Below are 22,176 nucleotides of genomic sequence, written 5' to 3' on the forward strand. Positions count from 1 at the left end.
CTGCCTAGAGCAAAGTATCAGACATAAAGTTTCAGAATGACACTGTTATCTCCAGAATTTCAATTGTCTATGGTTTCCTGGTAAAACTATGTAGATCCCTTGGGTCACTAAAGGGCATTTCCTTAATTTTTGTCATTTTGAGCTTATGTTTTAGTAACCTGTGTTCCCAAATAATACAGTTTCTATGACCACGTTATACTCTCTTGGAAGCAAATCCAGAATTCCATCCCACTTTTTTATATGGCAAAGAAGTAATTTACTAGTGAAGTTTGATAGAAAAATTCTTTAATCAAAACAAGTTTACATGTTGACACTTATGGCTTAACTAGAATAAATTTGTCCAAGTTTAAATTGTGTAAGGACCAAACAGATTTAATATCCAGAGTTCCCTCAGAACAGTGGGTCCTAGTTCCATTGTAAGGCCTCTCAAAAGCAAAACTCCAATTACTGAAATGATTCCAAATTTTCATCTAAAGATGAAAAAAATTACCCGAGAGGTCAAAGCATACAATGCATGTCACATGCAAACACTGGTATTTAAGCCTTTTCCCCGTATTCCTAGTTTCCAAACATGAGAAGCATATTTTAAGCTACTGCAAACCACCAACTGACCTAGTATTCAAAATATCTTAGAAATGATGTTTGTTAAGGTTGTTCTTAAAATTTTGTGTTAACCTTTGTTCTGATTTAGTCCATATACATGAAAATACAGACAACTCTTTTACTTTTGTCTACTGCCTCGGAGTAACTAACTTTTTGCAGTCCTTTCACATGTATGCATTAGAAATAAAAATTCCCTTCTCATATAGTCATGTTTTCAAATAGGTTTGTTTCCTTATATAGTATTTACTTTTATTTACTGCAAAAAGCATTATGGATTGCATTTTTTCCAATTAAAAAAATACTTAATGACTTCTTTAATGAGTGGGACTTTTTAAAAAATTCAGAAACTCGAGACATTTCTCAAAAATAAACTTTTATCATTTAGTTTTGTTTCAGCTACTACTGCATGTAAAGGATCTTAAATGGTTGAACCCTAAAAGCCAGATTTATTCCTACATACACTCCTGCTTACTGCAGGAAACTCATGTGACTTTCACTGAATTCTCAGCCACAAAACTAAATTACCTTCAGAAGTTAACATGAGTTTTGCACCTCGTAGAATTGTCAGTTCAATGTCAGTTGGGTATCTAGTTGTCATACAAAAAGGCATACAGACTGCACATTACTACAAAGCAGCAGAATCATGTAGCACAAGGTAGATTGAGATTAAAGTCAACTTTTGATAAGAGAAAGGAAGGAGTGAGTACTTGTATAGAAGTAACATTTTATCAACCATAAAAATGCTTAACTTCTACAAAACCCACAACAGTGAAAAGACAGTCTGGTAAATCCAATTTTTGTAAAAACTATGCACAAAACCCACAGTATCTGGGAAAAGAGGAAAAGTTTTATACAAGTAGCAGTTTTAAAAATGTAACTTTTTTCTACTATCAATTACACATTAACATACACATACTAACTGAAAATATGCTACAACCAATGTCTGGAAAAGCAGTTGAACATTTCCTAAGTGAACCTCCCCTCACATTTACCATATAATGTAGCTGTTAATACTGCACAAGTACAATTAGCAATGTTTAGTCACTTTTAAACAAAGATAAGGAGATTTCTCCCTCAAAACAAGTTTTAAACATCAAAACCTATGTTTATAAAAATTTAAAACTTTCAGCAATCTAAATATTTCAAATGAAAACCATTACAAACTTCTCAAATGTTCTTTATATTCCAGGTATGTCAACCTAGTTATCTAGTGTAGAATCCTTCAGAGATATTTCAGTCTCTCTCTCTTCACTGGATGGCCTAAAGAAAAAGGGGGAAAAAAAGGTGTGACAACTGGGATTAGGGGGCTTTTGTTCCTCAGGAGAAAGAAAAAAAAGATACTATATCTGTGCATTATGTTTTTTAAAATGTTAATTATTTTTTTGTTGTAAATTTTATTTTACTATGTTGTGTTTTCTTCCCAAAATAATATGCAGATAAAACAAAATAACTAAAGGGAAGCATCATGGCCCAGGCCGTTTTCAGTCATTTCTAGCTTTAAAATGAGTTCTCTTTAAAGAACATGAAAATGTATCTATGGTACCAACCTATTATAAATCTTCAGAAGAGAAAAGATTTCCCTGATAATCAAAATTAGAAAGGATGCTTGGTTCCAAATCCTGGAAATGTACAGTGGACAAATCAAGATTTGGGTAACTATAGTTCCATACGTAGTTATTTTAGCATGGGTATCATAATATAGCCTACGATTCTACATCTAATTTCTGCATTATTCTGTCAAAAGTCAAAGTGTGAACATGAGTCATTAGTACAGGTATTATCAATGGAACAAGTTCAAGGAATAGTAATTTTTTTCTTAAACAGGATTCCTGCTTAGCTCTATTCCCTTGAATACAATGACACATTAGTTTTAAGTAGTTTCTTTATAGTTTGGCCATTTTGATATGTCTTGAATCCTTAATTCAGGAAGTGAGTCATGAAAATATAATCCCTACACAAACGATCTGGGATCAGCAATGTGATTTAAAAAGTAAAACATTACAATGCACTAAAGTATGTCCTCACTTTTTCTTACTGCTGGCCTCGTGGTTGTCTTTGCTTTCTTCATTGCTGTCTCCATTGTGTTGTGGTTGATTACTGTCTTGAGCATCCGATCCTCCATTTAGAGTCTTTGAACCTTTAGAAAGATACCAGTAGGAAAACTGTTAGAGCTTTGAGGACATCTTAAGTACTAGGAAGACCCAAATTCTAGAACTAAACATGGCTCCAAAGTTCCTAACACTGTATTTTATGTGACATTGCATTGTAATCCTTTGGGTAGACAAGGCACAGTAAGAAACAGGGTTACTACCTATATCTATTCACAAAAAAAATAGACTACTAATCTGATTATTCCAATTGTTACTGTTGTCAGAAAGTTACTAAAGGGTGGTACAATTCTTTAGAGCATAGTGATTTATTCCAGTTGTTAGAAAAAGCAATGTAAATCACAGTAAAATTTTGTATTTAAGAACAGAAGGTGGCAAAATAGTTAACATGATTTTTTCTTCTTACTTAGAAAATGATGAGGGTTTCCCTGTAAATATTATTTCATTATCAAACCTCTGGTTTGTTATCATTATCACTCCCTAGTAAATGAGTTAAGAAAATCCAACTCCTTTTGAACACTTTTTCTATGTTAGGGAGCTGCTGCTAACATGTTTAGTACCATGGAATCGGGGAAGCTCCCAATGGTGCAGGCACACTTCAGTTTATTGTGCTTCATTTTATGGTGCTTCGTAGATCCTGCATTTGTATTTTACAAACTCAGTGTTTATGGCAAGCCTGCATCAAGCATGTTTATCAGCACCATTTTCCCAACAGCATTCGCTCACTCTGTTTCTGCGTCACATTTTGGTAATTCTCACAGGATTTCACACTTAGATGTTTATTATATTCATATAGTGATTTGTCTTTGATGTTACTATAACTCATGAAAGGCTCACTTGATATAACATTTTTTTAGCAACATTCTAAAAATAAGGTATGTCATTTCTATAGCCATAACCCTCCTGCACACTTTAGACAGACTAACAGACTTTAGTATAGGGTAAATAAATCTGTATGCCATGTGACTGACTTTATTACAGCAGTCTGAAACTGAACCCACAGTATTCTTGGAGTATAAAGCATACCTGTATTATACGTTCTGTTTTAAACTTTGCTCATATATACACCTTAAAATGTTTATGATTGAAATAGCACAGGAATCTGCTTCAAAATAATCTTCAGGAGTGTCAGTGAAAAACTTGGGAGATATAATAAAAGACCAGTGATCATGTGTTAGCTGCTGAAGCTGACACAGGAAGTTCATTCCTGTGTAGGTTAGCAATTTTCCCTAATTTAAATGAAAACAATAGCAACCACTACTACTAGTAAATACTACTTGATAAAAACTTAAGAATGAAAAAAAAACCCAGAAGCTTAGATTGAGCAGACTCTGCTAAGTTCTTTTGGGACTCCCATCAACTACTGTAGGTTAAGGCATTAATAAGATTAAATATCAAAGCCATTTTTAAAAAGTAATTCCGACAAATTATTACCACATACCTGTTTGTTCCTTTTCTAGCTTTTTGTTTGGCCCTTTCTTCCCTTGATCTTTGGTTTTATTTGCTTCCTCATGCTGTCTTTGTTCGGCAAGAGATTTGTTCAGCACTTGTGTGATCACAGAATCTCCTTCACCAACCAAAAACATGTTCTTAAACTTGTTATACAACATTGTAGACTTTTCCATGATAACCTGACTAACTTTGAATCGCCGTATCTGGGAAAACAAAAGATAAGCTCAGAATTTTCCTAATTGGTTTCTGAATGTTATTTAATGAAGTGGTGATAATGAGGAAATTTTTAAAATCTGCATAACTAAAGATCACTTACTTTTTTCAGTGTTGTAATCATCTCTGTGTGTTTTTGAGCTTGTTGCATTGTGACCTGAAGTGAAGCCAGTTCATCCAAGGCCTCAATACATCTGTTGACATCCTTCATGACAAAACAGTAATTTCATAACTGTTAATTACTACAACTCATAGAATCCAAAGATTCAAAATCTCAAATAACAAGGCATACAAAATAGCCAGTAACATTCTTTTATCTCAGATTTACACACTTATCAAACCATGTTAGAAAAAAAATGAAGCTACAAAAGCACTGTATTTTTAAATGAGGTATTAAACACTTACAAGATTATCAATTTTGAGTGAATTTTTAATTTCAGCATGTATCCTTTGAAGTCGAGAATCCATTGATGTTTCTATAAATTAAAATGTGAAACACAGTAAATAGGTTTTCCAAAACCAGTGTTTTTGTATAATCTAAACAAAGTATAATGGAAAGAAGTGGTAATTTTTAAAAAATGTTCTTAGTAATCTGCTTACATCATTAAGAAATTATCTGCAATTTTTAGTCTTTAGTTTAGGAAACCAACATTCATCATATAAGCAAAGAATCACTGACTAACTGCATGTCTCTAAAATAAGTGGTCTTCATCCACTAACTCCTTCTCAATCCTTTAGCACCTGCCTTTTATTTAACCAAAACCAAAATATCCATCTGAAACCAAATTTGTCAGAAATGGGGAAACATCTTGCTTTAGGTAGTGTTACAATAAAATAAATCTGACTTCATCATATAAGGAGCAGTAAAATAAAAAACGTGACCACCTCTGCAAGTTCACCTGATAATACTTAAAAAGTGCAAAGCAGAACAGAATCCACTAGGGATTTAAAATGTGTACTTGTACTATAAGGATATCAAATGACTGATTCCAAAATGTATACAATTAAGTGTCTGTAAAACTGCCTTTCTGTGTGTAACATACATCTTAGAAAGTGAAATAACTAACCTCGCTTCTTCTCCACTTTCTTAACTTCTGGCTTCTTTCCTTCATCTTTATTCTGCCTATCAAATGTTAACACAAATATTTCAAAAACATTGGAACTCTGTGACTGATTACCAAATGCCCACAATCCCTTTTGTAAAAGTTTTCTTCTTTAAAATAGTTAAGTGACCTAGATCACAAGGAATTGACTATAATTTTTAGACCTTTGCAATGCCACATTAGTATTAAGTAGTATAAATATAAACAAAACAAAACATACTAAAATAATCTAACAATCTAATTTTTCAGTGGCATTAACAGATTTTAATAGCTGCTTTTGTGCAATTTTATTCCAACAGTAGTGTGTTAAAAGACTAATTGCAGGGTCAATGGATAAATAGGCCATAGTGGGAAGAGAATGCCTGTGTTTCATGAATTCTAAAATAGCATGTCAAATTAGACTGATTTAATTGTTCCCACATCTCCAAAAGGTAGGTAATTTGAGGGGTTCAAAGTTAGTTACAAGATTAAACAGACTATATTACAATAAAGTGGGATTTATTTTGCCACTATATGAAACTTAAATGATATTCACTAGTGTTTACATACCATTTCACAAATGAAAAGGTACCATTTTATTGTAAATCACAAAAATAACCATTTAAAAATGAATTCTTAATAATTTCTAGTACCTTAAGAGTTCGGGCCCTACTATAATAAACCAATTGAAATAGACAAGAACAAAAAATATCTAAAAATCAGGTTTTTTTTTTTAAAAAAACTTTATTTTAAAATTTTGGTTACAGTTTCATTTTTGTTTTCTTAACAAGTCTACTGTTTAATCTCTCAGGATTAAAAAAACAATTATTAATATTCTAAAGAATTAAACAACAAAGGTATGTCAAGGGGAGGGCACAACTGCCCCATTCTCTAGGGGTATAATATATAGCTACTCCAGTTTAACACCTAGCTTCAAAACAAAATGAATTTTTATATTTTCTAAATGAAATAATGTACAACCACCATCTTCATCTGAGCTTGTAACTTTCAAACACAAAGCTTCATTTTAAGCTTGGTAAAAAACAGGAATGATGGCCGACCTTAGTATGTAGTGTGTACCTTACAGGAAATGTTTTTTTAACAATCATAACACAGTAATATAATGCCATTAATGAAGTCCTCAATTTAGAATCTGGAACATTCTTCCATCAAAGGGGGGGAGGGGAAAATTCAGTCCAATGAGTCTGTCTCAAGATCTTCATCTCTTGTTTGCTCCACTTGTATTCTCTTTTCAGTAACTGGATTAATGCTTTGAGCCCAAAATGAGATATATTTTTTATTACTGTAGATTACATGTTGTTTGGCTGGGAATACAATACAATAAACTTTATTTTTGCATAATGCATTTCATACAAGCTGCATCTGAAATGCTTTACAGAGCAAAACTGTCCAAGTACAAAGTTTTGTAATAACAGAAGAAGGAAAGAAAACACAAATATTAGAATTTGAGAAAGTTACATTCGGAGGACATTCAAAAAGAAATTGAAACACATAAAGATTAACTTGAGATACTAAAGGGTTGGGCTAGATTTACTAAGCAACAACTAATTTTATATCTTAATTTGGGGAGCACAATAAAGTTAAAAGCAACAAACAGTCCAACAACTTTTCAGTGAAAGGACAGGAAAGGATAGGTAACAAAAAAATAACTAATATTTACATAAATGGTCCAAATCTAACAGATTAAAGGGAGTAACATTTCTGAGCTTTAAATCAATTTTTAAATTACTCCCTCTTATAGCTAAAACTGCTTATATATCCTCCAAAAAACTAAGGAGATGGTCAAATGCTATACTTAACAAGACTTTCAGCTTACAGATATATTATATAAAGAAAAGGTACAAAATTATTTAAGAATAGGTTTTTTTAAGAATTTCACTGCTTAAGTTTGTCTTAGTGACCTACAGCATGTTTTTAAAATCACCTCCTCACTAAAACAACAAAAAAACAGTTTAGTCAGAATAATGCAAGACGTTTCACAAAGAAAGAAACGTTTTTCAGAGAAAGACCTCAGAAGAGACAGTCTAAAGATAACTAAGAAAACAAATGTAATAAACACATGAAGCCTAATCACATTGTCATTGCTATTTTCCTTATAAAATTATTTTATAGAATAAACTTAAAGGGGGAAGAAATTCCCCATGGTAAGTATATATTATCTCCAAGTATCAAAACTTATTATCTTGATTTATATTGCACACATCTAATGCAAACCCTGTCAGCCTTTTAAATTTACTTGTACTGGCTTCATGGGTTTCCAACTGTGCTTTTGGTATTTTTGCTGGTCTTCTGGGGGAGGCCTGCTGGTGGTATGACAAAGATAAATATTTCTTTCTTCCATTGTCCACTAATTTATCATCTTTCTGTATTTAATATTATACAAGAAAACAGCAGAGATGAGGACATTTTCTACAAAGCCTTGAAGCAGTTAAACCCTATCTGCACTTTCCGTTTAAATTCAAAATAATTCATAGGGTGATTGTCTCAGTGAATTTCATTCTCTTTACTCAGAAAAGAATGAAGCCTGAAATATGATTATCATATACTGAAGACATTTTTCTAACACATGGGCAAAGTCACTTCTTTAGAAGGCTTCAGAAAGTCTTGAAAATGAGATTCTATTTTGTAAAATTTTCATGCTGGCTTAAAAAAGAAATTGAAGTTTAGAATAAGAAAATACTTACTGCTCAGTTTCCATTTGTTCTTCTTGCTTGCGTTTTCTATCTGCAGCTTCTTTCTCATGTTGTCCTTTGAGCATATTCCTTCTATGAGCAGTCTGAAAGTTTCTTCCACCTTTTCTCTTCTGTTGTATTTGGGAATTAGGATGGTTTTAGTTAACTATCAAGTCAGTGACTAATGCAGAAATTCTATGGTTACAATTGTGGGAGAAAAGCAGCAACTAGTTTTCTTAAGGGACAAATACTTAAATTACTAATTTTAAAAAATCTTAGAATTACACGTTATTGCTATCTAAATTTAACTTTCCCCTTGATGAATTTGGGATTCATAATCTATTTACTGCATTGCTATAGGAATGACATGCTTTGGTTAATACGGATTAAAATGAAGTACATTAGGCTGTTTGCCTCTACACTGACTTCAGTACCTGTTTACTGATAAGTGCCTACTCAACCTATGTAATTTTAGGTCCGGGGCTTCTGAGGGTATTAATAAGTTAGATAAACATAAATTAAAGACCTACACAACCTGGGTCTGTAGATTTCCAAGGCTATACACAAAACTTTTGTTGCATCTAAATAAAGTACCACTAATAAAATGTACACTAAGTAGGTATGAAGTGTTCATTGAGGTCAATAATATAAATCTATGTACAAATTTACCTTTATACATCTGTTGTCACTGGTCACAACTTACTTGGCTTAATTCTTTACTTTCCTACCTTTTCTAGGTAGATGGGGTTATTGGAAGTTTATCATGCAACATTTAACTCCCATTTACTTATGAAAAGGTAAGATAAACTTAACGATGTACAATAAGGCTTCAAATTTGCTTTTTAACACAGCTAACTAAAGTTTATTCAGAAAGGTAAAGAAATTCATTTTAACTTTTAATCATATTTATAGACTTTCTTAAAGATACTGAAATCTTGATCTAAAGAACTACATAAGAAACTAAAAATAAAACAAAGGTTTTATTTGATATGCAAACATTCTACCTTTTCACCTTCTTGATCATCTCCTTCTTCTTCAGAATCAGAGGTTGATGTAACCCCTGTTTTGGCTAAATTTTTCCTTTTTGATTCAACTTCCTTTTTCCCCTCTTTTTTATCTGGCTCTTTTCTTGGCTTTTCTTCTTCCTTCTGGCCCTCTTCATCCTTTTTAAGCTGTTTTTTAGGTTGTTTTTCTTCTTGCCCCTTTTTTTTGCTTTTGTCTTCTTCAGTTATCCTATTTTACAGGTAAAACAATGAAAAAAATGATGAAAAATAAACTATGTATCTATAGATCTTGTCATTCAACCACAATCTCCAAGTTAATAGCTATTTTGGATAACAATAAGCTATAGTTTTTTATTTAAAAACAAATTTTAAGTATCTTCAAGGAAGGGTCATTATCAGCCTATCACACACAAAAAAGAACATCCTTTCAATATAAGTTAGAAGATAGAAAAATTACAGTGGCATTAGGGTAACAGAAGAGTGATTTTTTTCCGCCCATTTTCTAAGTTCTTTGTAACTCATTCACTTAAAAATAATACTGGGTACCATCTTAGATGCCATGGTACTATTCTTGACTCTGGGGAACAGCACTGTAATGAGGTGTGTGAGATCCCTAGATTTTAGCCACACTGGCAAAAATACAATTGCAGAATCAAACTAGTTATGGTAAAATAGTCATTTTAAAATTTGAAGAAATATTCCTTGCAATTTAAAAGGCTCAATTCATGCATATAATGGTTAGATATATGGCCAATTAATATTACACAGTGTTCAAGGAATTTTATTGAGAATTTCACATGTTATTTAAAAGCTGCAAGGAACCCCAGATCATTTAGTCCAACCCATTCCATTTAACAGATGAGAAAATGATGGTGCAAAAAGGTCAGTTAGCCCAATATCTCAATTCCAAATCAACTGACTTTCCAGACAACTGCTTCCTTGAACCCTTGAGATTATTAACTTGCCAAAGGAAAAAAGAAAAATCACATTTCTTTAGAAATTTTTGGTCATGTAACTGTCACTGGCTATGTTTATTTTCAAATGTTATATGGGTTTCACCCTTTAATCATGGAAGATAAAGCAGGCAAGCAAAATCACTTTAGTATCTCCATAAATTATTTTGATAATGATCATTTCGTGGAGACGCAGAATACAGGATCAAATATAAATGGCATTTTCATGGCTCTTAAAAGTTACTGACCAATTGCCTCCCCCAAAATGTTACCCCCTGTACAAAGAGGCAGGTATTAAAAATAAAACATCCTTTTAAAACCCCACAGATCTGCTTCTAGCAACATATTCTAAACAAGAAAAATGCATACATAACAAGGAATAAACATTTTAAGAACTATGACACACACACTGGAGAAACATGACTACTTTTCTTTTTTAAAAGTAGACTTATAACGTGTATCATATGCTCTTAAGAAATGGATTATTTCTAAGTTTTAAAAACAGTATTAAAGCAGAGAATTCCCATAAACGTAACTACAATTAAGTCTTTTGACCATAGTTCCCTCCTTACCATCCTCCATGAAAAATAGACCTCTTGGGGATAAGTTCTCTATTAACAGGTCAAGGTATGGGAGGAAAATTATACTAAAGGAAATTATAAATACAGTTTAATAAAAAAACAACCCCAAATATCTCAATGACTTGTAACAGACCTTTACACGAGGATTAGGAGATGGTTTCAGCTTCTCTGGACTCCATTCTATCGTCTTAACATTTCAGGACCCACTACAAAGAAGCTGTCACCACGAGAGATACCCATTGTTCTTATGGTGGACAGCTTACAATTTAGAAGGGTTTATATAGTTTTGCTCTGCACTCCACTGAGTTTTTGTTGAGATACAGAGCTAAGAGTAGCTGTAACAGCCAATGCCTAGCCTATATACAGCACAAATGAGAAATAAATATTGTAACCTACTGGAGTTGTCCATCATGGAAACCTAGAACGTGTGACACTTGCTTTGCATTTGAAACCCTACCATACAACACACAAAACTATCATCTGTGACAAGTGGAAAGAAAATTTATTCAGTGAATTTGTGGCTTTAGGGGAAGAGGTTTCAAGACAAAATACTGGCATCTTCAGTTGATTGTTATCAACATAAATTTGATCAGGAACTTCAAGAAAAGGTAAATTCAAAAAACAATAGGACAGCAAAGGAAGGAGAAAAAAATAACCATGCATCTCAGTGTTGAAAGTCGTTTCCAGCCTAAAAAAGATTTTTAAATTGAGACAAAGACAGGAGTCAAAGACACAGTCAAGGTAATGTATTAAGTTGCCAGCCTTTCCTTAAGAATTCAAAGGGAGATACCTTGATCCTTCTGATAAGCAAATGATTGTAGGAAAAAGAAACCAGGAAGTGGGTTTTCAAGAAAACATATAAACTCAAAGTACTTTTACTTAAGTGTAAAAAGATAAGCATGTCTGGTTAAGTCTTATGAGTTAGACCACTGCACATGAAGCTGACTAGAACGAAATGGACACACACACTAACAATATTGTTATACTACCAAAAGTGACACCAATCTGCATTAAGGGAAAGTAATGGAGATTTAAAAAGGAATCTTGGGTCAAACTCCCTAAAGCATGAAAGGAGACTCAGCTACTCAGCTAGTAAGGAGGGTAGCACTTTCCAGTGCGACTATGGATACTGAAAAAGATCAACTAAAGATGATACTGAGAAAGTAGAGAACTCTCCGAAGAATGGGCCAAAAGTCAAGGAGAGAAATGGACTAGGAAGATACTGTCAGGAAAAAGTGGGATGGACCTAATCAAGGAAATATCCTTATATATAAAATGGGGATCTCACAATATTTTCCCAACAGAATTTCTTATTTCCTAGGGAGCAATGACTGCTATATGCCTCATAATCTTGTCCTTGGGATTATTTATGGTTCCCTATTCCAGATCAATGTGCATATATAAAGGGGAGAAGGGAGCAGATGACCTGTGTTTTAGTTCCTATGTCTCTACATCAAGGCCTTAAGTTGATCATGAAATCCTAGACTTGATGCCTTGATTAGAGAAGACATCTTACAGAGGGGATGAGGGAGATTCATTTGAAATGTTTAACAACAAACTCACCTGCATGTACTTAATATTTTAATTTCACTATAGTAATTAAAACCATGTTGTAATTTTTTGCCACTATTTTTAAGAATATTTAAACAGTTGCCTTGGCAATAAAATAAAACTCTTTCAACATGTATTGGTTAAAAAGTACCAACAATCTTAAATTGTTCTGTAACTGAAATTTCCAATAAACTGTTTTCATTCAAAACATTGTAAATCCATTCTTATGTACCACAGCTTCCTCATCCATTCGTCTGCTGATGGGCATCTGGGTTGCTTCCATGTCCTGGCTATTATAAACAGTGCTGCGATGAACATTGGGGTGCACGTGTCTCTTTCAGATCTGGTTTCCTCGGTGTGTATGCCCAGAAGTGGGATTGCTGGGTCATATGGCAGTTCTATCTCCAGCTTTTTAAGAAATGTCCACACTGTTTTCCATAGTGGCTGTACTAATTTGCATTCCCACCAACAGTGTAAGAGGGTTCCCTTTTCTCCACACCCTCTCCAGCATTTATTGCTTGTAGACTTTTGGATAGCAGCCATCCTGACTGGCGTATAATGGTACCTCATTGTGGTTTTGATTTGCATTTCTCTGATAATGAGTGATGTTGAGCATCTTTTCATGTGTTTGTTAGCCATCTGTATGTCTTCCTTGGAGAAATGTCTGTTGGGTTCTTTGGCCCATTTTTTGATTGGGTCATTTATTTTTCTGGAGTTGAGCTGGAAGCTGTGGTACATATACACCATGGAATATTACTCAGCCATTAAAAAGAATTCATTTGAATCAGTTCTAATGAGATGGATGAAAATGGAGCCCATTATACAGAGCGAAGTAAGCCAGAAAGATAAAGACCATTACAGTATACTAACACATTTATATGGACTTTAGAAAGATGGTAATGATAACCCTATATGCAAAACAGAAAAAGAGACTCAGATGTATAGAACAGACTTGTGGACTCTGGGAGAAGGCAAGGGTGGGATGTTTCAAGAGAACAGCATTGAAACATGTATATTATATAGGGTGAAACAGATAACCAGCCCAGGTTGGGTACATGAGACAAGTGCTCGGGCCTGGTGCACTGGGAAGACCCAGAGGGATCGGGTGGAGAGGGAGGTGGGAGGGGGGACTGGGATGGGGAATACATGTAAATCCATGGCTAATTCATTTCAGTGTATGACAAAAACTACTGTAATGATGTAAAGTAATTAGCCTCCAACTAATAAAAATAAATGGAAAAAAAGAAAAAAACATTGTAAATCCATTCTTAAATGACATACCTGAGCCTTTTCCTATAAAATCTTCAAAGACAGTAGCTACAAAGTTTTGCCTTGTTCGTCTAGACATACATTCCTATTGGTGAAGTTTCTACCCAGAAAGCTGACACAAATAAGATCCACATAGAAAAGAAAGGTGGCAAAGAAGAACAGAGAATACTGACTGTTGCTAACTAAAAGCAGTTATCATTCCAAAAGACTTTAAAATTTTACATTTACAAAAATAATTTTAAGTGTTATTTTGAAATAAAGGCTATTCTAGAAGAGCAATATTTGTGGAAATTGTTTCAAAAATACTTTGTCTGGGGGGTGGGGTAAAAAACACTTTGTCTAAAAATTTCTTTTTTTTTTTTTAAAGTTTTTAAAAAAATTTCTTTAAATAAAGAGAACTATTATAAATTTTATCCTGCATTATCTGGGTATCTTACATCCTGCTATATAAGAAAATGTCTTAGATTAATGAAATGGTATCAGATTTTTCTTGATTCCCTATCAACCTTAACTTTTTTATATAATAAAACTATGTTTTAAAGAATTTCTCTTGTAATTCTAAGAAATACAAAACAGAATGCAAATAAGTTCATACATACTTAAAGTGAAATGTCTCATTTATTGCATCACTGATTATAATACTCACATGTCACTCTCTGAAGGACAAGGCTGTTTTACCATTTTGGGTCTGCCTCTTGGTTTTGGAATCTTGACCTCTGTAGCTAACATTCACAGGAAAAAAATTTTTATAACTACAAAGTTATAAATATACATACTAAGAATATTAATTAGTAGTTATTACAGATATAATTACTTTGGGATTTTCTTTTTACTTTAGGTTTTAAAAATCATCCTCATTCAAATGAGTAACAACAAACAATTTAGGGAAGTAAATCAAGGTTATTCAATTTACCCTTAGTATGGCTGAAGACTTAAAAGAACATCCTTCACTGTTGTTTTAACATGAATGTCACAAAATCCAACTTTATAGTAGGTAATAGTCCTTATAGTCAACATTCATATACATACCACAATATCATTTGTAAATCTATATTCATGACTTTGAAAATTCTTTATCAGAATTCACTAGATTTTCTAACAATACCATTAATTTGATCCATTACAATATTAAAATCCAAAGAAAAAGGTAAACAAATTTGGGGGGTATTACTCAGTTTAAATCTGTTTCATTAAGAATCCTATATTATGAAGTAGGAAAAAAATTTGTCTCTATCCTGGCTAACTTTCTTTGTTTTACTTTGTATTAGAGAGAGATCCTTCCAAACTATTTCCTATTTGTCAAATTAGGAAAATATTTTAAATAGGCTGAAGACATCTGCATACTGTATAGGTCCTAATAAAGAATGCAAAAATTTAAAAATTAGTAACTTTGATAACTCAAAATATTGTTTTCTCTTGCTTTAATTACAATTCCATTTGGAAAGCTTAAGTTTTCTAAAGTTAACAGGTAAAATAAACCCATTAGTCATGGAATATATATCTCACCACAGCCTCATTTGCTGCTTTTAACAGAAAATGGGGATAAACAGAAAATGAAAAAGTCTCAAGCAATTATTTCAAATTTAAATACCTTATCAGACAGCAGAAACCTTAATGTTTATCTTCTTTAAAATGTATATGTTACACATAACCAAATGTCTATTCACCTATTCCAAAGTAGCTAAGGTACAGCACTTAAATGGATTAGAATACTGATCACAAGCCAGATATTTAAACATTAACAATCCTACCTGCAGGTCGTCCTCTTTTAGGACTCACTTTTAGATTAGCAGATGCTGTTGCTGTAGTCACTACTCCAGCCTCCTCAGTTTCTACTTGTTTTTCTGCCTGAATAACAAAGATTTAAATTATTTAGCATGGTAGGCGTTCTAAGTTTATTAGTTTAATGGCAAAAACATGCACTGTAAGATAAGTTCAAATATAAGCATAACTTAGGGGGAAAAAATGCATTTATTTGGCCATGCTACATCTTAGTTGTGGCCTGTGGAATCTAGTTCCCTGGCCAGGGGTTGAACCTGGGCCCCCTGCACTGTATGTAGCGCAGTTTTAGCCACTGGACCACCGCCAGGGAAGTCTCTAAGCATTACGTCTGCACGATTTTCACTTTCCAACAGCTGACTCAGTGATATCCTCAAACGTAGCTATGATTCTAGGCAACAAACAATAAAACTTCACTTTTTAGATCTTCTCAATCTAAAAAGAGTCATTTGCAAAAATAAGTTGAATATTCTTGATGCAAAGTGTTGAATAAAGTATAATTACACTGAATAGCCCACACATTGCTTATAAATGTACTTTCATTAAATATCTCAAAATGCTAACACTTTACACTGTGTACTTATGATATACAACCTAAATAAATGTTAAAAAAGGCAATAAGTTGCTGATATTTCCATTTTTAACTTTGTTAATATACACATTTTATTTTTGAAATGAGACAGATCTGCTGTTCTTCCCTAGGAGTTATATTCCATGAAGAAGGGCTTACTGTAAAGAAATCCCAACAAACCTTTGCAAACTATAATGCCCTAAAGGTAATGAGACAACAGCCCCAAATGAGAATCCATTTAATCAAGTCAAGCATTAGATTCAAGCATTAGAGCAGAATCAAGGTTAATAACCACAATTAGAAAAGAAACGCAAGCATAACATCATAATGGAAGAGAGAAAAGAAACAGTGAAGAGATCAAAAAGAGCGATGAGGATTACTATGAGCTGCTTCCTCACCTTCAACTACTTAGAATTCAGCCCGATCTAACAAAATAAAGGCAATAAAGCATCACTTGCAAAAACTTGCATAATCCAATCTTACTGATAAAAAGTCTTAAATCTTTTAATCAACAATCTGATTTGCAAACACTTGAGATAATGACAAATACTGGTAAGGATATGGAGAAGTATTCATATGTTGATTAACAGTGATCAAATCAATAAACTGGCAAAACATTACTGATCATTATGAATATCAACAATATAGAATATGCAAATCTGACTCAGGAATCCCACTTAAGAATTTATCCAGTTTTTCATTATAAATAGTTTAATTTTAAGAACTTAAGAGACCATCTCTGCCCCACTCCTAATTTGATAGCTCTGGAGTAAGAAGCCGGGCATCTGTTTTTATAACAAAGGTTGAGAACCCAAGACTGTATGAAAGCTCCTATTAAGGAGTTAGGAGGGTGAGGGGTTAGGAGGGCCAAAGTTCTCCAAAATTCAGTTCAAACTGAAAAGCTCTTTCAGTGCCAGAAGAAAAACCTCTCTTCAATTACACTTTCAACTTTTGGAAATAACTCATGACACTGCATTAAGAATTAGAGGTATGAATCTTTTTGAGGAGATAGATACCACTTAGAGATAGCAAGTTCATCTATAATACCACAAATAAACACTTTAACAAGTAAAAGTACAGCCCCTTCCACAGACATATATTCTTGACTATTACAGCAAAATCATTTAAGTCAAAACCACTCCTCATGAAAATATTAATAAACTCAAAGAATAAGAAATATTTTACCTAGAGAAAGGACTATTATTTCAAACATATATCTAAATATCTTAAATGCAAATATTCTGACTAGATTAATTTCTTCCACATTTTATCTCACTGGGACCTCTACTGTTCAGTTGTTAAGTGGAGTCTGAGTCTGCGACCCCATGGACTGCAGCACACCAGGCTCCTCTGTCCTCCACTATCTCCTGTAGTTTACTCAAATTCATGGCCATTGAGTTGGCGATACTATCTAACCATCCCATTCTCTGCCGCCCCCTTCTCCTTTTTGTCTTCCATCCTTCCCAGCATCCAGGTTTTTTCAAATGAGATCTCATGAAATTAAAAGACACTTACTCCTTGGAAGGAAAGTTATGACCAACCTAGACAGCTTATTAAAGAGCAGAGACATTACTTGGCCAACAAAGGTCCATCTAGTCAAGGTTATAGTTTTTCCAGTGGTCATGTATGGATGTGAGAGTTGGACTGTGAAGAAAGCTGAGCACAGAAGAATTGATGCTTTTGAACTGTGGTGTTGGAGAAGACTCTTGAGAGTCCCTTGGACTGCAAGGAGATCCAACCAGTCCATCCTAAAGGAGATCAGTCCTGGGTATTCATTGGAAGGACTGATGTTGAAGCTGAAACTCCAATACTTTGGCCACCTGATGCGAAGAGCTGACTCATTGGAAAAGACCCTGATGCTGGGAAAGATTGAGGGCAGGAGGAGAAGGGGACGACAGAGGACGAGATGGTTGGATGGCATCACTGACTCAATGGACATGGGTTTGGGTGGACTCCGGGAGTTGGTGATGAACAGGGAGGTCTGGCGTGCTGCAGTTCGTGGGGTCGCAGAGTCGGACACAAGTGAGTGACTGAACTGGACTGAACTGAATCCTTTTAACAAATTTTCTCCCCATTTATTAGCCCATTTGCTAGCTCTACTCCATGACTTTACATAAAGGCCTCCCAACCCTACAAAAATCTCATGGGACTATTATTCATCTGCATTCTTGTTTTGCTGCACCTGTCCCACAAATCTCCAACAGAGGATTACCAAAAAACACTACCTTCCTTGTTTTATTATTCCCTACTGATCTGAGCCCTGCTGGAGGGGAAAAAAAATCTACAAACATGCATTCATCTTATGCAGCTTCATTTGTGGTCAAAGTTATCCATTAATCCTTTACTCTATCTTTTGTCATTCCCTTTTCTTCTCCTCCCCCCTAGCATAAACTTTCAATCCTTTCTTCTTGCCTTATACCATATATGCAGTCTTGCTTTGAATTCAGTGAGGGAGAAGGGAGAGACTGAGGCCAGCAGGAAGGGATTCCCTTAATTTCCAAGTGTCCCTAGAAACTTTTAATAGTCCATTCCCTTCAATGTTAAAAAAGATGAAAAATGTCTCTTTCCCATTAAGTCAGTTTCTTTAAATGTGTTCTCCCTTTTCTCTCACTCAGCATTATTCTTAACTTTCAATAATTTAAACTCTTTCAATATCTTTGCTATTTCCTGCTTTCACAAAGAAAAAGTGTTAAAGCCTCTATTATATGTTTTTTACTTTAACACCCTCCCTTAACCATGGCAAATCCTTGTTGCATTCTCTCTCCTCACTTCAAAGATTTCAAAACCACAGTGTAATTTTAACATTAAACATTTTATTCTTTAGTCTACTTCACCTGTTCTTACCATTTGACCTTAAATTATCCTGGCAGATCCTAACTGTCAAACCTTCCTGGACCCCCTCTGCATCAGGACACTACTAACCACTCCCTCATTCTTAGAATTCTCTCCTTCCTTGTTTATCTTGATAGCTTCTCTTAGATTTTCTCCTGACAGTTCATTCTCCACCACAACTTTACAAGGGAACCTTTCATGGCTACTATATATTACCCCCAGGATTCTGGTTTCTGTGTGGTTCTTGGTAAACATTCCCCCTTGACTAACCATGTAATAACCTGTATTTATATGAGACCACATCTGTAACTCCTACCTTTACCCCTTTTGGTGTCAGAAAAATACATATTTTCAGTCTAATTCTCAAAGGTGGTTCACCTCTTCAGCGTCTACTCCCAAGACATCTTCCGCATCTCAGTATATACCCAGTCATCCAAGCCAGCGCCCCAAGTCATCCTGGCTTCCTCCTTCTCCCTTCACACCCACTTTCAGTCAGCTGTTAACGTTACCCCATACAGGGCTCTTAGCGTCCCATCTTTCACCTACACTGCTAAAAATGTTAGGCTAACTCTTTAGAAAGGGTTTCACAATTTAGTTACCAAGTCACAATCGTAATTCCCCATTTTAATTGTCTTATGTATTTACTGTCTGTCTCAACAAAAATGTAATTCAGCAAGAACAAAGACATTATCTTCCTTATTCACTAATGATTTTCTGCCTGGGCCAGTGGAGTACCAAAATTCTGAATCAATTTATCAGGAAAATAGTCTCACTCTGCTTCAACTCAATTCCCATCATTTACACTGCTTTAAAAGGAGAAGTATCTGAAATTAAAAATGATTAAATGGCTATCCACCAGTTCTCTAAGTTGAAATTCTTCAGGATAACACATTGGTGTTTTTCATACTTGTTTCCCTCAAACATCATGGTCTGATAATACTGAAATGCGTACTAGAAATGCTTGAAGCAAAGTTTTCTCTTATGCCTCTGTCCTCCTCTACTCCTCCATCTGCCTGTCAAAATTCTGCCTAATTAAAATCTTGTTTTGTAAAGTAATTAGCCTCCAACTAATAAAAATAAATGAAAAAAAAAAAAAGTTATCATAGCCCCTTCATACACACATCCCCCACAGGGGATAAAAAGTCACTGGAAGTAAAATACGAAAACAAATAATTACAGTGGCTTTAATTAGACGCTGAACTCACACTACAGTACTACGAGAGAAAAAAAAAAACCCTTTTTAAAAGACTGAACCCTTGGAGTTCCCTGGTAGTGAAGCAGTTGAGAATTGCGAGAATCTGTGCTTCCACTGCAGGGGGCATGAGTTCAATCCCAGGTGAGGGAACTAAAATCCCATGTGCTGCATACTAAGATCCCATGTGCTGTGTGGCTTGGCCAAAACAATAAACTAATATCATAATTTGCCATTAAAAAAAAACAAACTGAACACAAGTTTTCTTTGTAGCTTTGTCATACAGTAATAGTTTTTCTGACCTATTCATAAGTAGGTGTGATGAACAAAACTTCACATAGGAAAGAAGAAAACATTAATTAAAATCCTAAGATGTACTTCATCCCAAACTGTCACGTCTTCTCATTTCATGCAACAATGTTGTAAAGTAGTAACAACAGCATAATAGTGGACATTTATAAAGCACTTACCCTGTATAAGGATTTATTATAGATATTTTATATGTCTTAACTGATTTAAACCTTTCAATAACCTTATAAGTATATATATTGTCCATTTTATAGAGAAAACTTAAGGCAGCAACATAAAAAGGAATGAAAATTAGTGCATTTTATTTTGTTTACCATTCAACTTAAGGAGGGAGAAGGAAATGGCAGCCCACTCCAGTGTTCTTGCCTGGAGAATCCCAGGGACGGGGGAGCCTGGTGGGCTGCCGTCTATGGGGTCAGAGTCAACACGACTGAAGCGACTTAGCAGCATCAGCAGCAACTTAAGGATGTTGTATCACTAAGAAAGTAACAGTTTTGATATGTAAACATAACCTATCCTTTACAATAAAGACTTAACAGTGAAACACTAGGTTTGAGCAGTACAGTTTTTTCACCATCTGTAGCTCCTCAATCCAGCTAAAATAAAGATTCTTCTAAGATCTCTGGTTAAGTAGAATTACCTTTCTCTTCCTCCCTCTTCTGGCAGCTTTTGGAGTGGTTATGTCAATTGCCTTAGTCACATCCTATAAAAAGAAAAAAAGATGAAACTGATCAATTATGCCACAACTGAAAGAAAGTTTCTTAAATTAAAAATCACAAACATGTTTCCCTGAAAGAACTAGGGGGCTTGCTTGAAATTATAGACTTTGAAAGTCTTAATATTATCATTACAAAACAAGAGGAATTACTGGTATCTCTGTTCAAAAAAAAAAATTTTGTCAGATCAAATATTAAAGTCACACTTGCCAGTACACTGGGAGGTTTGTCTATTTAAATTTACAAAACACGAATCTTTCTACAGCAGAATGTTCAGTTTTAGGCCTGTTAACGTTAAGAGGTGGTCAGGACTTGATCGTATAACAATTTTATGATGCCTAGAGGGCTGAATAAGTATTCTCATTCAGATAATCAAATACAGAGCTGGAAATAAATGTAGGTTTATAAAAATTTGGTTCAATGTCCTTTCCCATACATCCATCCATCTAGAGAAATTAAACACCTCACTTTAAAAATATTCCTAACAAACAGTAAGCCAGTCTTTTAGCTAGAGCTCATATTTTGCACAGCAAAATAACTTTACAACATCCAAGGACCTCCCTGGTAGTCCAGTAGCTAAGACTCCGCACTCCCAATACAGGGGGCCTGGAATGGATCCCTGATCAGGAAACTAGATTCCATGTGCTGCAACTAAAGATTCCTTTCCCAGGCTGCAACTAAGACCTGGAGCAGCCAGAAAGTATAAAGATGAAAAAAATACTTTATAACATTATATTTAATATTCACACAAGAAAATAAGTCTTCAATATTTTCCCATTCATTACTTGACTACTTTGAAGATTACTTTCTACTTTGCCATAATCAACTCATTTTACAATTCTTCCTTGCAACAAGATGGATTCAGAATGCAAGAGAAATTAAACACACCTCATTGCTGGCTTTTTCTTCATGGTCGGTATCTTCCTTTGAAACACTTGTTTCTTTTTCTTCAACTTCAACATCAGATGACGCATTTGACTGTTTAGCTGATGCCTATGAACAATCAAATCTATTAGTTTCACAAAATAATTTTATCTGAACTTTAAAATTTGTGCCCATAAAAAATCAAAGCCTGTTTGTAAGAAAGCTAGGAAAGTACTCTTATTTCTGTTGCACAGGACACTTCTCATATGCACAATTTATAAACAGTTTTAAATGCTATTATTCCTTCAACGGATGCATACAAGCTCAGCAGATAAAATGATGAAGCAGAAATTGAAAGTACAATTACAAAGAATACCACCCTGATGTTCTAACCAACACCCAGC

The 22,176-nt window shown here is 34.2% G+C and overlaps 1 protein-coding gene across 5 annotated transcripts in view; it reads right to left on the reverse strand.

Moving 5' to 3' along the window:
- Positions 1–351: 351 nt before the first annotated feature.
- Positions 352–22,176, reverse strand: part of PSIP1 (PC4 and SRSF1 interacting protein 1) — a 40,560-nt gene continuing 18,735 nt past the window's right edge. Inside the window, exons 4-15 of one of the 5 annotated variants that reach the window (XM_020902634.2) lie at positions 21,797–21,901; positions 20,833–20,895; positions 15,261–15,357; positions 14,156–14,231; positions 9,156–9,384; positions 8,164–8,282; positions 5,444–5,499; positions 4,782–4,852; positions 4,480–4,581; positions 4,153–4,366; positions 2,629–2,740; positions 352–1,863 (exon numbers count right to left, since the gene is read on the reverse strand). In XM_020902634.2, the coding sequence (XP_020758293.1) occupies positions 1,803–1,863; positions 2,629–2,740; positions 4,153–4,366; positions 4,480–4,581; positions 4,782–4,852; positions 5,444–5,499; positions 8,164–8,282; positions 9,156–9,384; positions 14,156–14,231; positions 15,261–15,357; positions 20,833–20,895; positions 21,797–21,901 (1,305 nt within the window). In that variant the 3' untranslated portion in view covers positions 352–1,802. Of the gene's footprint in view, positions 1,864–2,628; positions 2,741–4,152; positions 4,367–4,479; positions 4,582–4,781; positions 4,853–5,443; positions 7,783–8,163; positions 8,283–9,155; positions 9,385–14,155; positions 14,232–15,260; positions 15,358–20,832; positions 20,896–21,796; positions 21,902–22,176 lie in introns of those variants that run through there. The other 4 variants (XM_020902635.2, XM_020902636.2, XM_020902637.2 and 1 more) reach the window with 4 other exon arrangements.

The sequence above is a fragment of the Odocoileus virginianus genome, chromosome 18 (assembly GCF_023699985.2).
Source record: "Odocoileus virginianus isolate 20LAN1187 ecotype Illinois chromosome 18, Ovbor_1.2, whole genome shotgun sequence".
NCBI lineage: Eukaryota > Metazoa > Chordata > Mammalia > Artiodactyla > Cervidae > Odocoileus > Odocoileus virginianus.